The sequence below is a fragment of the Neomonachus schauinslandi genome, chromosome 1, assembly GCF_002201575.2.
Source record: "Neomonachus schauinslandi chromosome 1, ASM220157v2, whole genome shotgun sequence".
Classification (NCBI taxonomy): Eukaryota; Metazoa; Chordata; class Mammalia; order Carnivora; family Phocidae; genus Neomonachus; species Neomonachus schauinslandi.
In genome coordinates this window covers 127,209,935-127,233,190 of record NC_058403.1, presented here as the reverse complement: position 1 = coordinate 127,233,190, position 23,256 = coordinate 127,209,935, and the positions used below count along the sequence as shown (strand labels likewise).

At 41.5% G+C, this 23,256-nt stretch overlaps 1 protein-coding gene across 1 annotated transcript in view; it reads right to left on the bottom strand.

Moving 5' to 3' along the window:
- CPNE4 (copine 4) overlaps window positions 1–23,256 on the bottom strand; it is a 348,218-nt gene that overhangs the window by 48,303 nt on the left and 276,659 nt on the right. The window contains exon 7 of the mRNA XM_021678784.1: window positions 2,814–2,912. Within this exon, the coding sequence (XP_021534459.1) occupies window positions 2,814–2,912 (99 nt within the window). The remainder of the gene's footprint in view (window positions 1–2,813; window positions 2,913–23,256) is intronic.

Here is a 23,256-nt window from a genome sequence, read left to right as displayed (position 1 = left end):
CTGGTCTCTCTCCACATCCTTAATCACACCAAGCTCTTTCCTCACTCAGGACTGAGCAATGCTATTCCCTCAGCCTGCAGGCTTTTCCCTTGCTTGTTACATGGCTGGCTTTTTTTCATCATTAAGGGACTTCAACTTAAATGCTGCCTTTTCAGATTATCTTTCCAATACCACACCTTTATACTAAACTTGTTCAGTTTTTTTTTTTTAAAGATTTTATTTATTTATTTGTGTGTTGGAGAGAGCGCATAAGCAGGGGGAGTGGCAGGCAGAGGGAGAAGCAGGCTCCCCGCTGAGCAAGGAGCCCGATGTGGGACTCGACCCCAGGACCCTGGGATCATGACCTGAGCTGAAGGCAGACACTTAACCGACTAAGCCACCCAGGCATCCCAAAACTTGTTCAGTTTTTTTATAGCATTTGTCAAAAGCTGTAATTACATTTTTATTTTTTGTTTATTTGATTCATGTTAATATTCTACTCTGATGCACAGTCATGACACACGTAGAACTTGGCACTTAGTAGGTGTTCTGTAATAAATACTAGTAGAATCAATAAATAAGAGAACATTTCCCATAGTGCATATGTGTCCATACGGGGCTGAGTGATTGGACTAAATAAAATCTTTCTGGTATCTCAGTGATACAGAAAAGTACATAGCATATGATTCATTTCCTCAGTGGAACTTAAAAGATTCATTTCTGTTTGTTTGAAAGCATTAGACTTTGGTGTTCTTCACTTATAATATATGCTATAATTTTACTTGTACTACCCTCTTAGGAACCTAAAGATGAAATGTTTCCCACATTTATTGATTTGGCTCTTTCTTCTTGTAGAGGAGAATAAGGCACAACTTTGTGAAACTTTTTAGAACTCTAATACGTGGTATTGATAACTCATTAATTTATTAGCTCAGTAGGGTCTGGTTCAACAGAACAATAACTTCTCTGGCTATCTTGTTATCCTGGGTGTGACTTCACTTACAATTTAGTGTTGGGTTTTTTTTTTTTTTAAGATTTTATTTATTTGAGAGAGAGAGAGAGAGCACAAGAGAATGGAAGAGGGAGAGGGAGAAGCAGACTCCTCGCTGGGCAGGGAGCCTGTTGTGGGGCTCGATCCCAGGACCACATGAGATGTGGTCAAATCCCTGGGATCATGACCTGAGTCAAAGGCAGACACTTAACCAACAGAGCCACCCAGGCGTCCCAATTCAGTGTTGGTTTTGACTGTGGCCCTGAACTGCTGCATGCTTGCTCGTGGTGAATGTCTTTCCATGTTACACAAGTTGTTTGCAATCCTGAATATTTAACAGAGCATATACAACAGGTTTTGTGGGAACTACGTGGAAAGTTGCCCTTGATTTTCTAGACCAAATATAAGTACTTGACAAATGGTCTGATTCAGATTAAGCTTCCAGTTCTAAAGAATGTTTATTCCCATCCAGTCTAGGTATATCTTGACCTTATATCTGAAAGAAGAGACATGAAAAATGATTTGTTGGACATCCTCTGTAATCAGCACTTCTGACCAGGTCAGGTATAGGATCTTATCTCTAAGGGAAAGACCTTTCTCAAAGCCACTGAATGCTCAGCTGTCACTCTTTTCTGTTCCATGGGGACAGTGGGCCTCAGAGTAAGAAGGTCAGGTATTTTGGTTTTGAGTTCCCCTGAGGCAAGTAAGTAGTTCATTTGGGAGGTAATACCAGGAAGCACCAGTTGAGGAGTGGGGAATTGAGATGTGGAGGCTCTCAAAGAGCTGTGCAAGTCAGTTACCACTGTGGGCAACCAGGGCCGATTCCTGCTGGGGAGCCCTAGGAAACTGCATAGAGGACACACTCAGAGTTCTGCCCCCTGTGCGGCAAGAGAGCTGGAGTACTTATACTTCACTCCCTATTAGTTACTTGTTGAGGGCTGCTCCCTGGAAGGAGCTACACCTCCCCTCATACTTCAGCCTGCTGTGGGCATAGGCAGAACAGGCTCCAATCACCAGAGAAAGCCCATAGGCAAAGAGATACAGGTTTTATGGCTAGAAATTGGGCAGGTGAACAATGAACAGGTAAGAACAGCAGTTACATGGTTAGGGTCCATGTCCATGTCTATAAATTTATAGATATGTGAATGTATGTGTGTCTGAGAGAAATGGGGAGGAGGTTTAGGTTTATGTGTGATGCTATGAAATCCCTATATGCCCCTGTTACGTGCTAGTGTTTGGGTCCATGTCTCAGTATCCAGTGCGTTGAGTGAAATGGTGGAGCCAAATTAAAATCTAGTGGCCATAATGAATATTTGGAGGAATCCAATAATTTTTCCAAAGCAGTGAATGTGTAATTAATGTCACCAAGTCATGGAAAGAATAGTACTACCATAAGCAGGTATTTGGGAACTGCTAGCTACTTGCTAGACACTCTGCTCAGTGCCTCCCATGGATCATCTCATTTAATCTTCTCAAAGTTCTATTAGGTAGGTACACTTATCACCTTCATTTTTAAGTGAGAAAACTGAGCCACAGAGAAGTTAAGTCACTTAATCCAGGGCTACACAGCTAAAGGAAATTAGAAATATTCTCCTCTGACCTCTCTGTTTTACTGATAGAGAAACCGCACCACACTGGTGCAGTGTCATCTCCAAGGTCATACTGGGTGCTTTGGTTGGGTTAGTAGTAGAATCTAGGTACTCAAATCCCACCACGCTACCTACTTGTCACATTTAATCAAATATTGATATCTCTTCTCTAGGTGTTCCATGTGTAGTGGGTGCTAAGGTTGCATCATGAGAGAAGTGTCTGGTCGAAATATCATGTGTGGTTTACCACCTACCTGTTTCCCTTCCATCGCTCCTCTCATCTCCTTGAATGTCGAGGTGAATTCTCCAATGAAGTCGTGTTTGCCATTGGAGTCCCAGTCCCACACTATGCACTGCAAGAGGAAAGAAGTATCTTATAAAAAAAAAATCAAGAATGCATCCACAGTAGCTGACGGCATTGTGAACTTTATGAGGAAGAACTGATGAGAGATGCCTGGTCTAGATGCCACAATCCTAGAGTGTGGCATGTGGGATGTAGTATGCCTTTGGTTTCTATAGTTTTTTTTTTATTAAGTTTTAAATTTAATTTTTTAATTTTTAAAAAATTTTATTTATTTATTTGACAGAGAGAGAGCACAAGCATGACCAGTGGGGAGGGGCAGAGGGAAAGGGAGAAGCAGACTCCCCTCTAAGCAGGGAGGCCAACAGGGGTGGGGGCTCAATCCCAAGACCCAGAGATCATGACCTGAGATGAAGGCAAACACTTAACCAACTGAGCCACCCAGGCGCCTCTTTTTGAAGGCATCTCGAAGAAAAACGAATTTCTCAACTTTTGCTTTCTCTTTCAATGTGGAAGCTATGGTAGATAATTCTTTTGCTTGGAAAACATATTAATAACTGCTTTGGTTATGAAGGAGATTGTATCAGAATAAATCAAAGTGGAGGAGGTTAAGACAAAGGGAGCTCCACTGCTCTGCTGAATAAAGTAATGTCAAGCTGAGTTTTCCCTTTGCAACTAGATACATAAACCAGGGCTGTGGGTTGAGAAGAAGTTTGGCAAGGACTCATCTGAGGGCTGAAGATGGGCCTGATACTGGAGTAGGAAGAGGTGAGAGACAAGTAAGGAACTTTGGAAACTGTGAGGTCTAAATTTCAAGGTCAAGTCATTTGGATATCCCCTCATGTGTCTTCTCTACTTCCTCCTCTCCTGTTATCCCTGAGACTCTAGTAAATCTGCCACCCATAACAACATTTTGCTTGTTGTGACTCGGAGAATAAAGGTGAGGGGCTATGTCCATGTTTTGGGACAAGCAGATAGGACAGCAGTGTGATATGGCCTGTAGGGATTAAAAAATGAGGGAGCAGGGCTGTGGAGAGAGAGCTGGACAGATGACTCCTAGGAATGGAACCCACAGAAACACTGGGGAGGGTGTCAACTTCTGCAGTACATGGAAGTAGAACTCAAGATATCTTATCTAGATTTTGAAATGAATCTTTGTCCCCAGGAAGTTGGAGAATTACAATTAACATTCAGTTTGAAACCATTCAATTTATGCTTTTTGGTCATTACATGTTTACTCAATTGGTAGATGCTAAAAGTAAACTACTAATAGGATCCGTTACATCAGTCTGAGTCTCTAAGTGAGCGAAATGCGCAGCAGAGTCCCCAGGTGACCCAGGATGGACATTTGTATGTATAAGAAATAAATCACTGCCGTTCTCAGCCACTGAGATTGCTACCACATAACCCATTCTGAGAACCATTTAAGTCCTTAAAGTGCTGTCATAGGAAAAGGTATTTCAATTTACTTTGTCTGACTCCAAAAGGAGGAGAACAAATTTTGTGAGGAAGTTACAAAGAAATAACAAAAAAAAGTATTTCTCAGGAATTACACCTGTCCAGAAATAAAGTCATCTGTTTGTGTAAGAGTGAGTGTTTCATTGTTGGAAATGTTTAAGAAGAAACTGCAGGACTATGCCCCAAAAATGTGGTAGAGAAAGTCAAGTAGACAATGTTATAGAGGATTTGGTGGGATGTTCTTTGAATTTTCCTCTAACTTGGAGATGCTAAGATTAGTTGGAGTTGTATAGGTTGCAAAATAACGTCAATGAAAGGCTTAGCTCTTTCTGGTTGCAATGCTAAGCACTGCAATGTTTGGTAGGAATGACGAGAACCCCCCCCTTTTTTTTTTTTAAGATTTTATTTATTTATTTGAGACAGAGACAATGAGAGACAGAGAGCATGAGAGGGAGGAGGGTCAGAGGGAGAAGCAGACTCCCTGCCGAGCAGGGAGCCCGATGTGGGACTTGATCCCAGGACTCCAGGATCATGACCTGAGCCGAAGGCAGTCGCTTAACCAACTGAGCCACCCAGGTGCCCGAGAACCCCCTTTTTAATTCAAAGTAGGACGAAGTTCTTCCTCATTTATTCCAATGGACGGTGGAACCAATCAATGATTCATCCATTTGGAAAAATGGCTCAGAGTGTGCATTGTAAATATGACATTCTTGAACACTGTGCATTGATCTGCAGTCACTAATAACCAGGGGTTTTTCTCTTTGTTTGCCAGTCTCTCCTTACTGCCTCTCCCTCTTTACACATGTATGACCTGGGACTGGACACAGAAAGAAAGAAGGGTGGTTCTCGGGACCCTGTCCTTAAGGCTCCTAACTTTGCCTGGTAGTAAATACAGCCCTGAGACACCTGAGGCTGACGCTCAGATACTCTTCTACCTTGAGGAGCAGATAAAGAGACAAAGGGGGCAGAAGCACAGGAGAGAAAAGAAGTGGAAGCAGCCTTTTCAACACTCTTCTGCATTGGAGAAGAGGTTGAATCCCCTTCCTCCTGCCTCCCTAGTCCTAGTGGAATAAAGAAAAAGCAAGAGGGGATGTACAGAGTACTTCATCTTGTCGTGAAATCTTAGGCAAAAACCACATCACTCCTTTTTTGCCCACTATTAGATGTCCCCTCATGCTGTAGTTAGTAACTTTCCCTCCTTCTCCCCGCCATGCACAACATTCAGGACATTTGTAATGTGCTATCTCTCAGGGGCAGAGAGAGAGTGACCATGGACCCTCCATGGGCTGGAGGAGGAGTCAGGTTTGACAGGACTCTAATCCTGCCCCCCCCCCCCCCGGGGGCAGGCCCTGTCGCTCACATGGGCCCTGCTTCTTCGATTGGCTAGCATTTCTCATTACGGCAGATGCAGAAGTGTGCTTTGACCTTTCTCAGAAGGGACCCTAAAGGAAGGAAGACACAGTGAAGCAGAAAAACAAAAACACTTTTTCCATCTCTCTGTGCCATGAAGCTGGCTTGTGACAGCTCTGATGTGGTTGAGAGAGGAACGCATTTTGGTGAAAAGTAAACAGATCGGCTGCCCTGTAGAAAAACTGAGACCGAGGCAGAGTTCTTGGTGTGAGTCAATAAGGAAGCCCTGACCAACCTGTGAGAGATCAGCAGCTGGAAATTCTCTGTGAGCCAGAAGTCTTCTCTCCTGCGTCTCGCAGCAGAGTGTAGTATGCAGTCTTACCATGTCTGAGCTCCACAGGGGGTCCAATCAACTCCCTCATTTTACAGAGAAAGCCATTATGGCAGGGACGTGAAGTGGCTTCTGTGAGTTCACCCAGTGCCGGGCTACGACTAAAATCCAGGTTTCCCACATCCCTGATTTCACAGCTACCACACAAAGAGCAAATTATCATAATTAAACCATATATAGTGCTTACTGTGTACCAGATGTTGTTCTGAGCATTTATTATATATATATATTTACTTTATATATAAAAAAATATATATCAACTCATTTAATCCCCAGAACAATTTACTGTTATGCTCATTTTGTGGATGAGGAAACAGAGGCACAGAGAAGTAAAGTAAGTTTCCCAAGACCACTCAGCTAACATTAGATAATCTTTGAACTAAAAGAAGTTCATAGCTTGTCTTAACTGATCATCTTTTCTGAATCCGTTGCCATTTGGTTTATGGTCTTTAATCCTTTACAGTAACCTTGAAACGACAATACTATTATTACCATTCATAGGTAATTGCCATTCACAGGCTTAGAGAGATTAAGTGACTTGACTGGACACCTAGAAAGTGACAAAGATGGATTTGAATCCAGGTGTCTGGTGCCATAGCTGATATATTTTCAAATATACCATATTGCCTCTTAATGGAAGCAGAAATTCAGAATCGAGGTCTTCTTAATTTGCTCTGTGTAAAAAAACCCATTCTGTGATTGAAACTATAAACTATTAAGATTCCCTGAAGCTCAATGAACGCACCAAGCAACAGAGAGAAAATGTTCACTGTACCCATGCAAGAGGCTGCACAGACAGCAGTGTGTGCATGCTCTCTGGGGTCTTTAGCTCTGTCTGTGAATTGCATAGATAGGTGTGTCTTGAGAGTTTGCATTTCTCCACGCTGTCCTTATTTTATATTTGCATGGAACCCATTATAAGAAAGGTATGCCAACTTACTGTTCATTAGCCTTTTGTGATGGTCAGTTTTATGTGTCAACTTGGCTAGGCTACAGTACTGTTATTTTATTTTATTTTTTTAAAGATTTTATTTATTTATTTGAGATAGAGAGTGAGAGAGAGAGAGAGCACGAGAGGGGGGAGCGGGAGAGGGAGAAGCAGACACCCTGCTGAGCAGGGAGCCCGACGCGGGACTCGATCCCGGGACTCCAGGATCATGACCTGAGCCGAAGGCAGTCGCTTAACCAACTGAGCCACCCAGGTGCCCCTACAGTACTGTTATTTAATCAAACACTAATTCAGGTGTTGCAGTGAAATTATTTTATAGACACAGTTGATCAGTTAATAATCAGTTGACTTTAAAATAAAGGAGATTTTGTGGTTCCATATGAATTTTAGGATTGTTTTTCTATTTCTGTAAAAAAAAATGCCATTGGGATTTTGATGGAGAGAACACTGAATCTGTAGACCACTTGGAGGAGTATGGATATTTTGAATGATATTAAGTCTTCCAATACATGAACACGGAATGTCTTTCCATTTATTTGTGTCTCCTTTAATTTGTTTAGGTGAAGCAGAATTTGCTGTCACGTTTCTCCTGGCTCCATAGTCATACCATCCCCTTAAGCTTCCATTGCAATCTATTTATAACTGCTCTAACATCTCCAGCTACATGGTCATCACTGGCCTATATCCACGACTTGAAGGAAACCTCTGAACACTCAGATTTTTTATCAGGGTTTAGCACAATTCTTGGGCGCAAGTAAAAACTCAGATAAATATTTGATAAGTGAATGAAAAAGGTCTCTCTCCCTGAGTCAAGTTGATGGCGTTCTCTGAGTGTTTGGTCCTGTCTACACTGGAAAGGGAAAGGAAGATATTGCATTCATCTCATTGATTTTTACTAAAGGAGACAACTGAACCAGAAAATAAGGCTTGGTGGTTGTAGGTGTAGGAATGCAGAAATGGGATTAATTTAAGGATTGTAGTCACAGGTGCTAGGGGCTGGGAAGCAGGAGAGCTAAATTCTAGTCTGACCTCTGCGGGTAGTGCCATGAGACCTCGGGAAGGCTTCTCAACCTCTGTGCCTTGGTTTCCTTATCTATAAAATGGGTGTCTGGGGAACGAGAATTGGAAGGAATGTGAAGTTCCTTTCCAATCCAGAATTCCCTAGTTACATGACATTGCATCTTTATTCCTTTTTCAACCTTCTGTTCCAAAGTCTGAGACTATCATATTAAAGCAATACAATTCTTATTTAACTATTAATACCTGGCTAATTCAACAATACTCTCTTTGCTCTCTTTTGCTAAGTATCTTTATACACCTTGGAGAGCTAAAAGTCCATTGTTCATTGTCTCATGGTGATCCTCACAAAAGCCACCCAGCCCCTGGGAGAAAACGGGTCCATTTTTACAGATGATGATCCTAAAATATAATAAAGCAACTGAAGGTGACTTATTCCCAAGTGCAGAGCTAGCAAGAGTTGAATGAGACCCTGAACCTGGCTTCATTTCTCTACATCCAGGGCCCTTGTCATTATACCACATCGCTTCACAATATACTTCTGCCGGGTGCCTTTCCAATGGACAGCTTATTTTTCCTTTCTTTTCTTTTCTTTTCTTTCTTTCTTTCTTTCTTTTTTTTTTTAAATAATCAACTAATTCATGATATCTGACCTCTCTCAGGGAAGAATACACTTATATACATTTTTAATGTTCTCTTTGATAATAAGAACTCTTTAAAATTGCCCAGAATGATTAACCCAGGAGGGGTCTTACTGGGTTCATTTAAAGGTCGAATTTTAAATTGAGACCATCGAGATTAAATGCTAACAATGTAGAAACCAGACTCTGTTCTCATATCACTCAGTCTAGATCAGTTTTCTAACTGCAACTTTTAGGAAATCAGGCAATATTCTATCATTTTATGGGGATTTTAGGCAAATACATGCAATCATATTTCAAGACAGCCATGATTAGGGATTTGTGAGAATTTCACCCATAATTTAGTATTTGGGTTGACTTCTTTTTTGTAAAAATGCAATGACAACCCTTAACACAAAATTGGTTTAGTGGTTTATATAGCACTCTAGATATCTACAAAAAGAATATCAAATATATATTTGTTTATTTGATGGTTGTGACTTGCACAGGCAGACCTTGGCTGGGTATGTCCATGGGGAGAGGATCCAAGCTCCCTTGATTATCTTTTAATCACTTTATTTTGATTGCTCACTGCAGATCTGGCAATAACTATCTGACTGACCCAGCTGTTAGGATAAGAGTTAAAAGTAGCTCCTCCATTGTGACATGAATACTCTGATTTGGACTTCTGAGTTTGGCAGGGCAGAGTGCTACATGGAGTAAAGACAGAGAGCTTCACAGTAGAGCAGAGCCTGAAGCTGGATCCAGTTGGATGGTTATATGTAGGATCTAGATGGAGGGGAGAGGCCTCAACCATGTCCATCTCTAGGAGCCACCTTTGCTGGAATGGTGGGCAGGACTAGTGGAAATTTGTCTGTATGACAGTCCAAGTATCTTCTGAGGGACTCAATCTAAGGTGAGGAGAGAGTAGGCTGGGTCTCTCAATCTGAGGGACTCAATCTAAGGTGAGGAGAGAGAGATGGGTCCAGGAACAAAGAATTGGATTTTACAGGAGTGGGGCAAGGCTAAGTAGACTCTGGTGACAATCACTCAGGTTTTTCCACAGGCTTTGCCCCTGGGGATTCATGTCTGAGTTCTCCCAGGGAGGGGGCTTTCAGTAAAAAGGTAGCCTGAAAGAGCAGTTTTCACAAAATAGCAGGGTCTATGTAGGCCAAGAGAACAGAGAGAGTGGTTCTGATGCACTGAGAGTACCAGAATGCAGTCATAGGGACTCAGGTGCACCTCCATGCTGGGGAGGTATTGCTTGGGGGCTGGGGGAGGAGGGATAATGGGAGCAGCAACAGCAGCAGAGAGAAAATGGTGCTGGAATCTCTGGGATCCATGGAATATGATGTGCCTTGGCTTGGGGTTAATTCTGATCCAGTGAAAGTGGAGAAGGGCCTTCAGCTGGCTTCAGGGGTAGCAGAAGCAGGAGAAAATGCACAAAACGAGGGTGGAGGGCATGGCCCATGCCGTGAGGTAGCTGAAATGACTTGTGGGTGAGGGATGCAAGAACCTGCTTGAAATTTTCAAAGAAATAATTGAAGGGTGAACTTTAAAGTGGAGGGGAGAGAGGTCAGAGGTCTTCCTTAGTTGATGAAGCAAGACCTTGTGAAATGTAGGTCCTAGCACCCGTCTTTTAAAAAAAATCTATACTAAATATTGGGTATGACAGCATGTTTTAATTCCAGTGTGGACCCTATAAATGAGGCTGTGCATAGTCATCCACCATCTGTTTTCCCTGCCTGGCCTGCCCTCACTCACTGATCCCCACCTCAAGAGGAATAGAGCATCTGGGACATGAAGTCTAGATACAGTGGGGGAGTACTCTGTTCCTTTTCAGTACTATATGTCCAGAATGATGCAGCTTCCTCTAATCCTGAAATTTAGACCAGGTGCTTAGTGGGAGGAAGATCCCAAAGCATGAATTCCCCTTGTAGACTCGGGTCAGTGCCATTTAACTCAATCTGCTTTTTTGGTTCTCGACTCTCTTGCTGTCAACTGCTGCTTTTTCTTCCAAATCTGCTCTCAATTTATACTTTGCATTTGTCTCACTACATTTCTAGTAATCAGGCCAAACTGCCTTTTCCAAAACTAGAGAGTTGGTTGAAGATGTAGTGACCCCCAGGGGAGGGAATACCTTGACCTTGGGGGTAACATGCTAGTGGTTTAATAAGGGGAGAAATGGCAGCACTGTTGGAGTCATTCATAATTTGATTCAAATCTCTTCCCTCTCCCTGGACAGCTGTGTAATCATCCCCAGATCACTTTGCCTTTTCCTACCCAGTCTATTCATCTGTAAGGTAGGGATGATAACTCCTCTCTATTCACTAGGTTTTTGCAAGAATTTATTTGACACATATATATTATTTATCACCTACCATGGACGAGAGATTATGCTGGCAATGGGTATAAGGAGATGAAAGACTATCTCCTACCCTCAAGATGCTGACAATTTAGTGCAGGAGATGCACTTGCAAATAGATAATACAGTGGACATGTCAAAACTGGGGGGTTGTGCCAAGGATTGTCACCATGGACAGTCAGGAAGGCTTCTAAGAGCAAATAAGAAAATAGCACCTGCCAAGCGGCATATGCAAGTATAAGAGCTCTTTAATTTATTTATATAGAAGGATAAATGGCTAAAAGCAGATCCTCTTCTGAGCATAAAGTAAGGACAGATAGAGCAGAAGAGCACTCTGGGTGCCTGCAGGGACAACTGGAGGACACAGAGCTACTTTCTCCGTCCTCTTGTTTACCCTTGAGCCTGCACGGGACTGGAATGTAATCTGCCCAGTTGAGTCTCTTGTCTCCCTCATGTTACATGCTCCAGAGACACTGCAAGCATCTCAGAGCACTTCCCTGCAGGAACTTGTGCTATGCCATGATGAATGCTCCAGGATATGATGACGGAGATGTGGTGGTGAAAAAGGACAGATCTGGGAAAGCACAGAGGTGGGTCCTGGCGTGGCCTCTGATGCTAACCAGCTAGGAGACATTAAGCAGGTCATTCTACCTCTCTGGGCCTCAGTCGTCTTCTGCAAAGTGACTGGCTTGCATTAAAGGAACAGTGATAAGAAAATGTTATGCCTAAGGATTTAGTATGCCTAAGGAAAGCTTGTTAAATTTCAGATTCCCAGGCCCTATCAGAGATTCTGATTCAGTTTTCTGGGGAGGGTCCCAAGAATCTGCCTTTGAAACAAGCATGTTGCCAGTTTCCATGCACGTGGCCTCTGGACACTTTGAGAAGCAATAGACAGAAAATCCAGGAGTCTGGGATGACAGTGGCAATAGTTATATTTACATCCTGGCTCACACTGTCTTTTTCAATCCAATGAGAAACCTGACCACAAACAGAAAGTAACATCCAAGAGCCATCCTGACTCCTTAATGATCATGCAATGCAGCACTGCTCTAAGCAGGCAAGCAACATTCTCAAAGGTTACCCTCATGAGAGTTGGACTGAGAGATTCCCAGGAGGGAAGGGTGATGTGCGCGTCGGCTTTATCTTGCAGTTCACACATCTCCTTTTCTGGACTGCAGCCAATCCCTGAGACATTCCACAACGAAGTATGTCACTCTTGGAAGCTTTCATTGGAGATTTATGGCTTTGGGAGGCTTGGTTAGTTCAGATAAGCTTCAGAGGCTCCCAAATGCTTGTCCAAACCTCTTTAACTTCACACCTCGCTACTCTTTAGGAAGATTGAAGCTCCCGTGGTTGTGTGGGCACAGTGAAGAGGCAGGCTTTGACAGTGACTGATGCCTCAAGCTTTCAACAAGAGCTCTATCTTCATGATCAAAGTCACTCTGAATTGGTTCAAACTGTACCACTCTTTTCTACCAAGTTTACAGGTGTAAGATCCATCTGAGAAGCTGATAGTCAATCAGGGGCTGATGGGTGTTGGACTCAGGAAACTTCCTTATGTGAATTGCAAATATGAACACAATCTCTACTCAATGCACAGATATTCGATAATATAAGTCAGTCTAGTAGGCTGTTGGGGTATGATGCATACTATCCTTAACATATAATGAAGTATGGTTCTCCTTGAGGAGTTCTAAGGACCTCTTTCGCACTCTCTTGGCTCCCGGTCTCTCTCTTTTCTATATCTTTACCTCCTCTGTATATTTCCTGAAGCATATTGCAGATGAATCTGATATATTTGATAATAGGAGATTGAAAAAGTGACTATGGATTTTGTTTTTCCTATTTTATTATTATTTTTTTTTGGTTCATTATCACACCTCTACACTGTCAGGAAATGAGCTAGGTGCAATACATAGAGCAATGAATGGTAAAGATAGATGAATTAATTTTTACTTGCATAAAGCTTACAGTCTAGTCATAAAAACAGACATTAATCCCATATGGAAAAAGTGTAAAATTAAGGACTCAGTTGGGTAAATGAATGAGTGAATGAAACAAACATGTGAATGGCATCTTTCATACAAGAATCTTGGAGGACTTTTCACAAATGGTAAGCAACAATTCCCTCCTAATGTTTTGGAGGGTCTGTAGGAACTGATATAGAATTTAGATTTTAGATTAGGAACATAATCTATTTCATTTAGAATCTAGATTAGTTATATAACCTATAACGTCATAACTTTATAACCTCAGAGCTGTAAGACAGAAAGGCCGTTTCAGGACTCAAGAGTCTGAGACACTGTATCCACAATATGTGCCATGAAAAGAAATAGAAGCCCACCTACATCTCATGTTAGAGAGATGCTAGGGAGAGAGGCACTTCGGGGGGGAAATCTCAACATTCTGAATAAAGATTTGCTTTTCACCCAGTCACAGAAACAAATGCTCAGCACAGCTCTCAGTGGGAGAAGTACTGGACAGAGTCAGGAAATGAGCGCTCTTGGTCTCAGAATGGCTGTTACCTTTTTAAGCAGGATACTTTGTTTCTCAGGGGCTCAAGGCTATCATCCGGAGAAAGAAAGGATTAGACTCAATGGTCCTTAAGTTTCTGTCCTACTCTTAAAATGATTGAAAAATTAAGTGATTCCTTCTCCTTCACTAGTGTCATTCCCACCCACCAGCGGGATCATACTTGATCAACTCTGGGAAGAATGACTGTATCATGCGTCCTGTGCCATTGCCTCCATTCTAGATAGTAATGACTCACCAAAGTTGGAAGGCAAATTCTAAAATCTTCCATTTGATTTTTACCTAATACAGATCTAACTCCAATAGGTATTGACATTATCAAACTAAATTGACATTGGGGTATCCCCATGTTAAATTCCCTCTTAGATTCCCATGTTAGATTTTTGGCAAGTTTTTGAATTCCAGTTGAGTGATGAGCCTGGGGTAAATGTTCTTTGACTGACTGAGCTGGGGTGAGATGTGCAATGTAGGCTTTAAGTTCCGGAGGTCAGACGTCACAAATCATCAATTTTCCTTGTAAAGTACTCTGTATAGGTGGTGCCCAATAATTACATGTTTTCTGTTCTGTCAAGTTATTTGTTTTTAAGACAGTTAGCATTTGAGTTATTTTTGTTTGCCAAGTTCTCTAAGCACATCTCACTTAATCCTCACAACAAACCTGCTAGGTAGGTACTGATAACAATATTTTGAAAGAAATTGAAGCCCAGGGATGTTAGGTAACTTTCTTGAGGTTACTCAGTTAGAAAGTGGTAAAGTTGGGATTTGAACCTTGGTCTCTTGGGAGAGTCTGTGCTTTTCTGTATACCATACTGCCTATTTACTCATCATTGAATGAATATTTACTGAATATCTACTATGTTTCATGTGCACATACTCTGGGCACTGATTACATGACCACTGGAATAGGGTGCTATTTCACTGTTTTTATGAAGTCATTTCACCCCAGTATTTATCAAGTGGCAGAATATAGAATTCCTTGGTTGGATTAGTCCTCTGCAGGCAATATAGAGAGATCACTCTGGCTGCCAAGTGGAGAATGAACAAAAGGGAGAAACAGAAGTCCAATGAGGGCCTGAACTTAACCTGTGAAATTGGGAAGATCATGTAGATAGTAAGGAAATGGCAACTATAGGTCTCAATCTCTAAGTAGATGTTGGGATCGAAAGAGACGAAAAGGAGGAAGAAAAAATTAGAATTGTTCCCAAACTTCTGGCTTGGGTATTTTGGTGTACGATTCACCTAGACAGGAATCACAGAAAAACAAGTTTGAGGGCCAAGGGATAGTTTAGTATTGGGCCATGCTGAATCCCACATTTTTGACCTCTAATAAACACCATGATTCTCTGGACCTGTGGTAAGTAATCACTGTTTCTTCCAGCAAAATGCCTGTGTCTCTGTTTCTAAATGAGCCATGCTGCTCGTGGTTCATTGATTGCTATAATTTGATGCCTACAGACAACCTCCTGCTGGGTCCCTGAGGAGGAAAAGGCACTTGAAGACCGGAAAAGAACAGATGACTCTATTTGTGTGGCTTAATGGGTCTGGAAACCACAAGCTGGCAATGGAGGACTCACTGACAGCCAGGAGGAAGTCTTGGCACAGCCAGGCAACGTGATTATTGTGTATTCCCAACATAAGCTCATTTACTTGCTACTCTTGTTTAATTATTGCCTATGCAACCATCCTAGGTGTTCAACACTTGAAGTTTTAAAACAAGGGAACAAAACAGACCCTAAAAGCATGCAGAAATGAGCCACTCCTAATCAATCACATGAAATGATCATCAGAAAACAGTTTTGCTGCTGACATATCCAAACCAATTCTGGGTATTTAGATCGGATTTACCATCTATCCGTAAGACAATATAAAACAAACTCAGGCATTCCAGTCAGATTCACAAAAATTGCTCTGGATCCTCTCGCCTCATCACTACTGTTGATCTTTGTCCTTGCTCTGTTCTAGTGTCTGTAATGTTTCTTTGACTTGCTTGGGTGTCTAGCTTATTCTCTGAATACAACCTTTGATGTTCAGGACTCTTTAGGGTCTACCTAATCCGTGGGATCCTCTCACTCATGACTCTTTTGGGAAACCATCATGTCTGACCCAGGTCTGGATCTTGGGTCCTCATTTAGGAATTAGCTTCTGACTGGAGGCTTGTGTGGACTTACTCCAGCCAAATTCAGGCAAATTCAATACTTATTTTTTGAAATTTCATCTTTTTGTGTGTATGTATGTGTGAAAAGGTCTCTATGTCATTTAGCCTTCCTCCATAGACTTGGCCATTCATGGTCAATCTGTGACTCACTGAGTTATGATGCTTACTTAGATAGTGTGAAAATAAGACTTTGGAATTTCCTAGATAAAATGAGAAAATCAAGAGTTTGGACTATGTTGTTAGCCTAAAATTGCTACTGGTGAAACTCTATTTGTCAAAGAGACTCATTTCTCCTCTTCTAAACAATAATTATTATAGACAGACTTTTGAATAGAACATTTCCTGAGAGATAGGACTTGGTTGTATGAGTTAGCCAGGAAGACACCCTATTCTTTTCATCTGGATGGAGCCAGGCACACATTTGCAAGATGGACAAGCAGAGAGCTGAGATTTTGACAGTGGTAAGCAGGGCCACTGACTTATCTTATCAGCCTTATTACCCAAGTAATTGAACCTTTCTTCTCATTCCATTTCTATCACTGGACAGACCAATTGCTATATTTGTCTCTGGGGAGATGAAACAGAACTTCTTTACCTGGAGGTATAAACCCATCCATTCACTGATGGGAATGGCCCTTCCAGTAACAGCTTCATCAATAACTACTTTGGGAGGCCAGAAAAAGTAGTGGAAACTAATTAGAAATTCTTCTGGTTAACCTAGCAGTCATTATATATATATATTTTTTTATTCTTATGTTAATCCCCATACATTACATCATTAGTTTTAGATGTAGTGTTCCATGATTCATTGTTTGTGCATAACACCCAGTGCTCCATGCAGAATGTGCCCTCCTCAATACCCACCACCAGGGTAACCCATCCTCCCATCCCCCTCCCCTCTAGAACCCTCAGTTTGTTTTTCAGAGTCCATCGTCTCTCATGGTTCATCTACCCCTCCGATTTCCCCCGCTTCATTCTTCCCCTCCTGCTACCTTCTTCTTCTTCTTCTTCTTTTTTTTTTTCTTAACATATATTGCATTATTTGTTTCAGAGGTACAGATCTGAGATTCAACAGTCTTGCACAATTCACAGCACTTACCAGAGCACATACCCTCCCCAGTGTCTATCACCCAGTCACCCCATCCCTCCCACCCCACCCCCCACTCCAGCAACCCTCAGTTTGTTTCCTGCAATTAAGAATTCCTCATATCAGTGAGATCATATGATACATGTCTTTCTCTGTTTGACTTATTTCGCTCAACATAATACCCTCCAGTTCCATCCACGTTGTTGCAAATGGCAAGATCTCATTCCTTTTGATGGCTGCATAATATTCCATTGTATATATATACCACATCTTCTTTATCCATTCATCTGTCGATGGACATCTTGGCTCTTTCCACAGTTTGGCTATTGTGGACATTGCTGCTATAAACATCGGGGTGCACGTACCCTTTCGGATCCCTACTTTTGTATCTTTGGGGTAAATACCCAGTAGTGCAATTGCTGGATCGTATGGTAGCTCTATTTTCAACTTTTTGAGGAACCTCCATACTGTTTTCCAGAGTGGCTGCACCAGTTTGCATTCCCACCAACAGTGGAGGAGGGTTCCCCTTTCTCCGCATCCCTGCCAACATCTGTCGTTTCCTGACTTGTTAATTTTAGCCATTCTGACTGGTGTGAGGTGGTATCTCATTGAGGTTTTGATTTGGATTTCCCTGATGCCGAGCGATATTGAGCACTTTTTCATGTGTCTGTTGGCCATTTGGATGTCTTCTTTGGAAAAATGTCTGTTCATGTCTTCTGCCCATTTCTTGATTGGATTCTTTGTTCTTTGGGTGTTGAGTTTGATGAGTTCTTTATAGATTTTGGATACTAGCCCTTTATCTGATATGTCATTTGCAAATATCTTCTCCCATTCTGTCGGTTGTCTTTTGGTTTTGTTGACTGTTTCCTTTGCTTTGCAAAAGCTTTTTATCTTGATAAAGTCCCAAAAGTTCATTTTTGCCCTTGCTTCCCTTGCCTTTGGCGATGTTTCTAGGAAGAAGTTGCATCGGCTGAGGTCAAAGAGGTTGCTGCCTGTGTTCTCCTTTAGGATTTTGATGGACTCCTGTCTCACATTGAGGTCTTTCAACCATTTGGAGTCTATTTTTGTGTGTGGTGTAAGGAAATGGTCCAGTTTCATTCTTTTGCATGTGGCTATCCAATTTTCCCAACACCATTTGTTGAAGAGACTGTCTTTGTTCCATCGGACATTCTTCCCTGCTTTGTCAAAGATGAGTTGACCATAGAGTTGAGGGTCCATTTCTGGGCTCTCTATTCTGTTCCATTGATCTATGTGTCTGTTTTTGTGCCAGTACCATGCTGTCTTGATGATGACAGCTTTGTAATAGAGCTGGAAGTCCGGAATTGTGATGCCGCCGGCTTTGTTTTTCTTTTTCAACATTCCTCTGGCTATGCGGGGTCTTTTCTGGTTCCATACAAATTTTAGAATTATTTGTTCCATTTCTTTGAAAAAAGTGGATGGTATTTTGATGGGGATTGCATTGAATATGTAGATTGCTCTAGGTAGCATTGACATCTTCACAATATTTGTTCTTCCGATCCATGAGCATGGAACGTTTTTCCATTTCTTTGTGTCATCCTCAATTTCTTTCATGAGTATTTTATAGTTTTCTGAGTACAGATCCTTTGTCTCTTTGGTTAGATTTATTCCTAGGTATCTTATGGTTTTGGGTGCAATTGTAAATGGGAACGACTCCTTAATTTCTCTTTCTTCTGTCTTGTTGTTGGTGTATAAGGATGCCACTGATTTCTGTGCATTGATTTTATATCCTGCCACTTTACTGAATTCCTGTATGAGTTCTAGCAGTTTTGGGGTGGAGTCTTTGGGGTTTTCCACATAAAGTATCATATCATCTGCAAAGAGTGAGAGTTTGACTTCTTCTTTGCCGATTTGGATGCCTTTGATTTCTTTTTGTTGTCTGATTGCTGTGGCTAGGACTTACAATACTATGTTGAATAGCAGTGGTGATAGTGGACATCCCTGCCGCGTTCCTGGCCTTAGGGGGAAAGCTCTCAGTTTTTCCCCATTGAGAATGATATTCGCTGTAGGTTTTTGATAGATGGCTTTTATGATATTGAGGTATGTACCCTCTATGCCTATACTCTGAAGAGTTTTGATCAAGAAAGGATGCTGTACTTTGTCAAAAGCTTTTTCCGCATCTACTGAGAGGATCATATGATTCTTGTTCTTTCTTTTATTAATGTATTGTATCACATTGATTGATTTGCGGATGTTGAACCAACCTTGCAGCCCAGGGATAAATCCCACTTGGTTGTAGTGAATAATCCTTTTAATGTACTGTTGGATCCTATTGGCTAGGATTTTGGTGAGAATTTTTGCATCCATGTTCATCAGGGATATTGGTCTGTAATTCTCCTTTTTGATAGGGTCTTTGCCTGGTTTTGGGATCAAGGTAATGCTGGCCTCATAAAATGAGTTTGGAAGTTTTCCTTCCATTTCTATTTTTTGGAACACTTTCAGAAGAATAGGTATTAATTCTTCTTGAAATGTTTGGTAGAATTCCCCTGGGAAGCCATCTGGCCCTGAGCTTTTGTTTGTTGGGAGATTTTTGATGACTGCTTCAATTTCCTTAGTGGTTATAGGTCTGTTCAGGTTTTCTATTTCTTCCTGGTTCAATTTTGGTAGTTGATACATCTCTAGGAATGCATCCATTTCTTCCAGGTTATCTAATTTGCTGGCATAGAGTTGCTCATAATATGTTCTTATAATTGTTTGTATTTCTTTGGTGTTGGTTGTGATCTCTCCTCTTTCATTCATGATTTTGTTGATTTGGGTCATTTCTCTTTTCTTTTTGATAAGTCTGGCCAGGGGTTTATCAATCTTGTTCATTCTTTCAAAGAACAAGCTCCTAGTTTCATTGATCTGTTCTACTGTTCTTTTAGTTTCTATTTCATTGATTTCTGCTCTGATCTTTATTATTTCTCTTCTCCTGCTGGGTTTAGGCTTTATTTGCTGTTCTTTCTGCAGCTCCTTTAGGTGTAGGGTTAGGTTGTGTACTTGAGACCTTTCTTGTTTCTTGAGAAAGGCTTGTATTGCTATATACTTTCCTCTTAGGACTGCCTTTGCTACATCCCAAAGATTTTGAATAGTTGTGTTTTCATTTTCATTGGTTTCCATGTATTTTTTTTAATTCTTCTTTAATTTCCTCGTTGACCCATTCATTCTTCAGTAGGATGCTCTTTAGCCTCCATGTATTTGAGTTCTTTCTGACTTTCCTCCTGTGATTGAGTTCTAGTTTCAAAGCATTGTGGTCTGAAAATAGGCAGGGAATGATCCCAATCTTTTGGTACCGGTTGAGACCTGATTTATGATCTAGGATGTGATCTATTCTGGAGAATGTTCCATGGGCACTAGAGAAGAATGTGTATTCCATTGCTTTGGGATGGAATGTTCTGAATAGGTCTGTGAAGTCCATTTGGTCCAGTGTGTCATTTAAAGTCTTTATTTCCTTGTTGATCTTTCGCTTAGACGATCTGTCCATTTCAGTGAGGGGGGTGTTAAAGTCCCCCACTATTATTGTATTGTTGTCGATGTGTTTCTTTGCTTTTGTTATTAATTGCCTTATATAATTGGCTGCTCCCATGTTAGGGGCATAGATATTTACAATTGTTAGATCTTCTTGTTGGATAGACCCTTTAAGTAGGATATAATGTCCTTCCTCATCTCTTATTACAGTCTTTGGTTTAAAATCTAATTTATCTGATATAAGGATTGCCACCCCAGCTTTCTTTTGGTGTCCATTAGCATGGTAAATGGTTTTCCACCCCCTCAATTTCAATCTGGGGGTGTCTTTGGGTCTAAAATGAGTCTCTTGCAGACAGCATATCGATGGGTCTTGTTTTTTAATCCAGTCTGATAGCCTGTGTCTTTTGATTGGGGCATTGAGCCCATTTACATTCAGGGTAACTATTTTTTTTTTTTTAATATTTTATTTATTTGACAGAGAGAGAGACAGCGAGAGCAGGAACACAAGCAGGGGGAGTGGGAGAGGGAGAAGCAGGCTTCCCGCCGAGCAGGAAGCCCGATGTGGGACTCGATCCCGGGACTCCGGGATCATGACCTGAGCCGAAGGCAGACGCCTAACGACTGAGCCACCCAGGCGCCCATACATTCAGGGTAACTATTGAAAGATAGGAATTTAGTGCCATTGTATTGCCTGTAAGGTGACTGTTACCGTATACTGTCTGTGTTCCTTTCTGGTCTATGTTGCTTTTAGGCTCTCTCTTTGCTTAGAGGACCCCTTTCAAGATTTCTTGTAGGGCTGGTTTTGTATTTGCAAATTCCTTTAGTTTTTGTTTGTCCTAGAAGCTTTTTCTCTCTCCTTCAATTTTCAATGACAGCCTAGCTGGATATAGGATTCTTGGCTGCATATTTTTCTCATTTAGTGCTCTGAATAGATCCTGCCAGTCCTTTCTGGCCTGCCAGGTCTCTGTGGATAGGTCTGTTGCCAATCTAATGTTTCTACCATTGTAGGTTACATATCTCTTCTCCCGAGCTGCTTTCAGGATTTTCTCTTTGTCTATGAGACTCGTAAGTTTTACTATTAGATGTCGGGGTGTTGACCTATTTTTATTGATTTTGAGGGGGGTTCTCTGTGCTTCCTGGATTTTGATGCCTGTTTCCTTCCCCAAATTAGGGAAGTTCTCTGCTATAATTTGCTCCATTATACCTTCTGCCCCTCTCTCTCTTTCTTCTTCTTCTGGGATCCCAATTATTCTAATGTTGTTTCGTCTTATGGTATCGCTTATTTCTCGAATTCTGCCCTCGTGATCCAGTAGTTGTTTATCTCTCTTTTTCTCAGCTTCTTTATTTTCCATCATTTGGTCTTCTATATTACTGATTCTCTCTTCTGCCTCATTTATCCTAGCAGTTAGCACCCCCATTTTTGATTGCACCTCATTAATAGCCTTTTTGATTTCTACTTGGTTAGATTTTAGTTCTTTTACTTCTCCAGAAAGGGTTTCTCTAATAACTTCCATATTTTTTTCAAGCCCAGCTAGTATCTTTAAAGTGATGATTCTGAACTCTAGATCTGACATCGTACTAATGTCCGTATTGAGTAGGTTCCTGGCAGTCGGTACTACCTCTTGTTCTTTTTGTTGAGGTGATCTTTTCCGTCTTGTCATTTTGTGCAGAGGAGAATAGATTAATGAGAGAACAGAATGCTAGCAGAGTAACAACGTCCCCAGAAAATATACTCTAAACCAATCAGAAAAGACCTGAAGCAGTGGAAAAAGAAACGGAAAGAGAGAAAAAAGAAAAAGAAAAAAAAGAAAAAGATAAAAACAAACAAAACAACAACAAAAAAAACCAGAATGTGATCAAATATGATCAGGCTGGTATATAGATCAGTGCCACACACTAGATTTGGGGTGTATTTTGGCCTGTTAGAAGAAAGTGCCTCCCAAAATTTTAAAGAAAGAAAAACTTATATATGTACAAAAATAAGGGTTGATATGATGACGGGATGGAATATGACTGTAAAGATGGAAATTATAAAAAATTTTATAAAAGGACTTGATAAGAAGTTGTTTGAAAAGAGAAAGAAGAGGATTTCAAAAAAGAGAAAAAAGAAAAAAGAAAAAAAAGGGAGAGAATGTGATCAGGCAGGGGAGTAGAAAAAACCATATACTAGAGATTTAGGGTATATTTTAATCTGTTAGAAGAAACTATCTCAAATTTTAAAGGGAGAACAACTTATATATATATGCCAAAAATATGGGTAACTACTATGAAGGGATAGAATATGACTCTAAAAATGAAAAATAAAAATGTTTTTTAAAAAAAGGGATTGATAAGATGTTGGTTGAAAAAGGGAAAAAGAAAAATTCAAAAAGAAAAAAAAAGAAAAAAAGACAGTTAAAAAAAAATTAACTTTGAAAGACTAAAGAATCATGGTAAAAAAGCCATGAATTCTATGTGCAGTATTCCCCTAGCGCTGGAGTTCTGCCGTTCTCACTGATCGGTAAACTTGGTCTTGGCTGGCTGTTCTCGCTGATCTTCTGGGGAGGGGCCTGTTGCCTTGGTTTCCAAATGTCTCTGCTGGAGGCGGAATTGCCCCGCCCTTGCCCCCTCCCGGCTAAGTAATCTGCTCGGGTTTGCTCTCCGGGGCTTTTGTTCCCTGCGAGCTTTCCGTACAGCTTTGGAGGCGGAGAGTGAAAATGGCGGCCTCCCAATCTCCGCCCTGGAGGAGCCGAGGACTCGGGGCCCCGCTCCTCAGTGAGCCCCCAGAGAAAAGCCGTCAGTCACTCCCGTCTCCCCGGTCTCCAGCTGCACTCCGTGTTCACCCAGCCTGTGACTACGCGTTTCTGTCTCTGGCACCCGACCCCGGTGGAGTCTCCAAACCCAGCAGATCCCTGCGGTGCACTCCCGTGCGGCTCCTCCCGGGGAAGGAAGGTGAGTCTCCCCGGATCTGCCGCTTGTGGGGTCCCTGCTGGAGGAGCAGTGGCCCGACTGTGCCGCGGATCCCAGG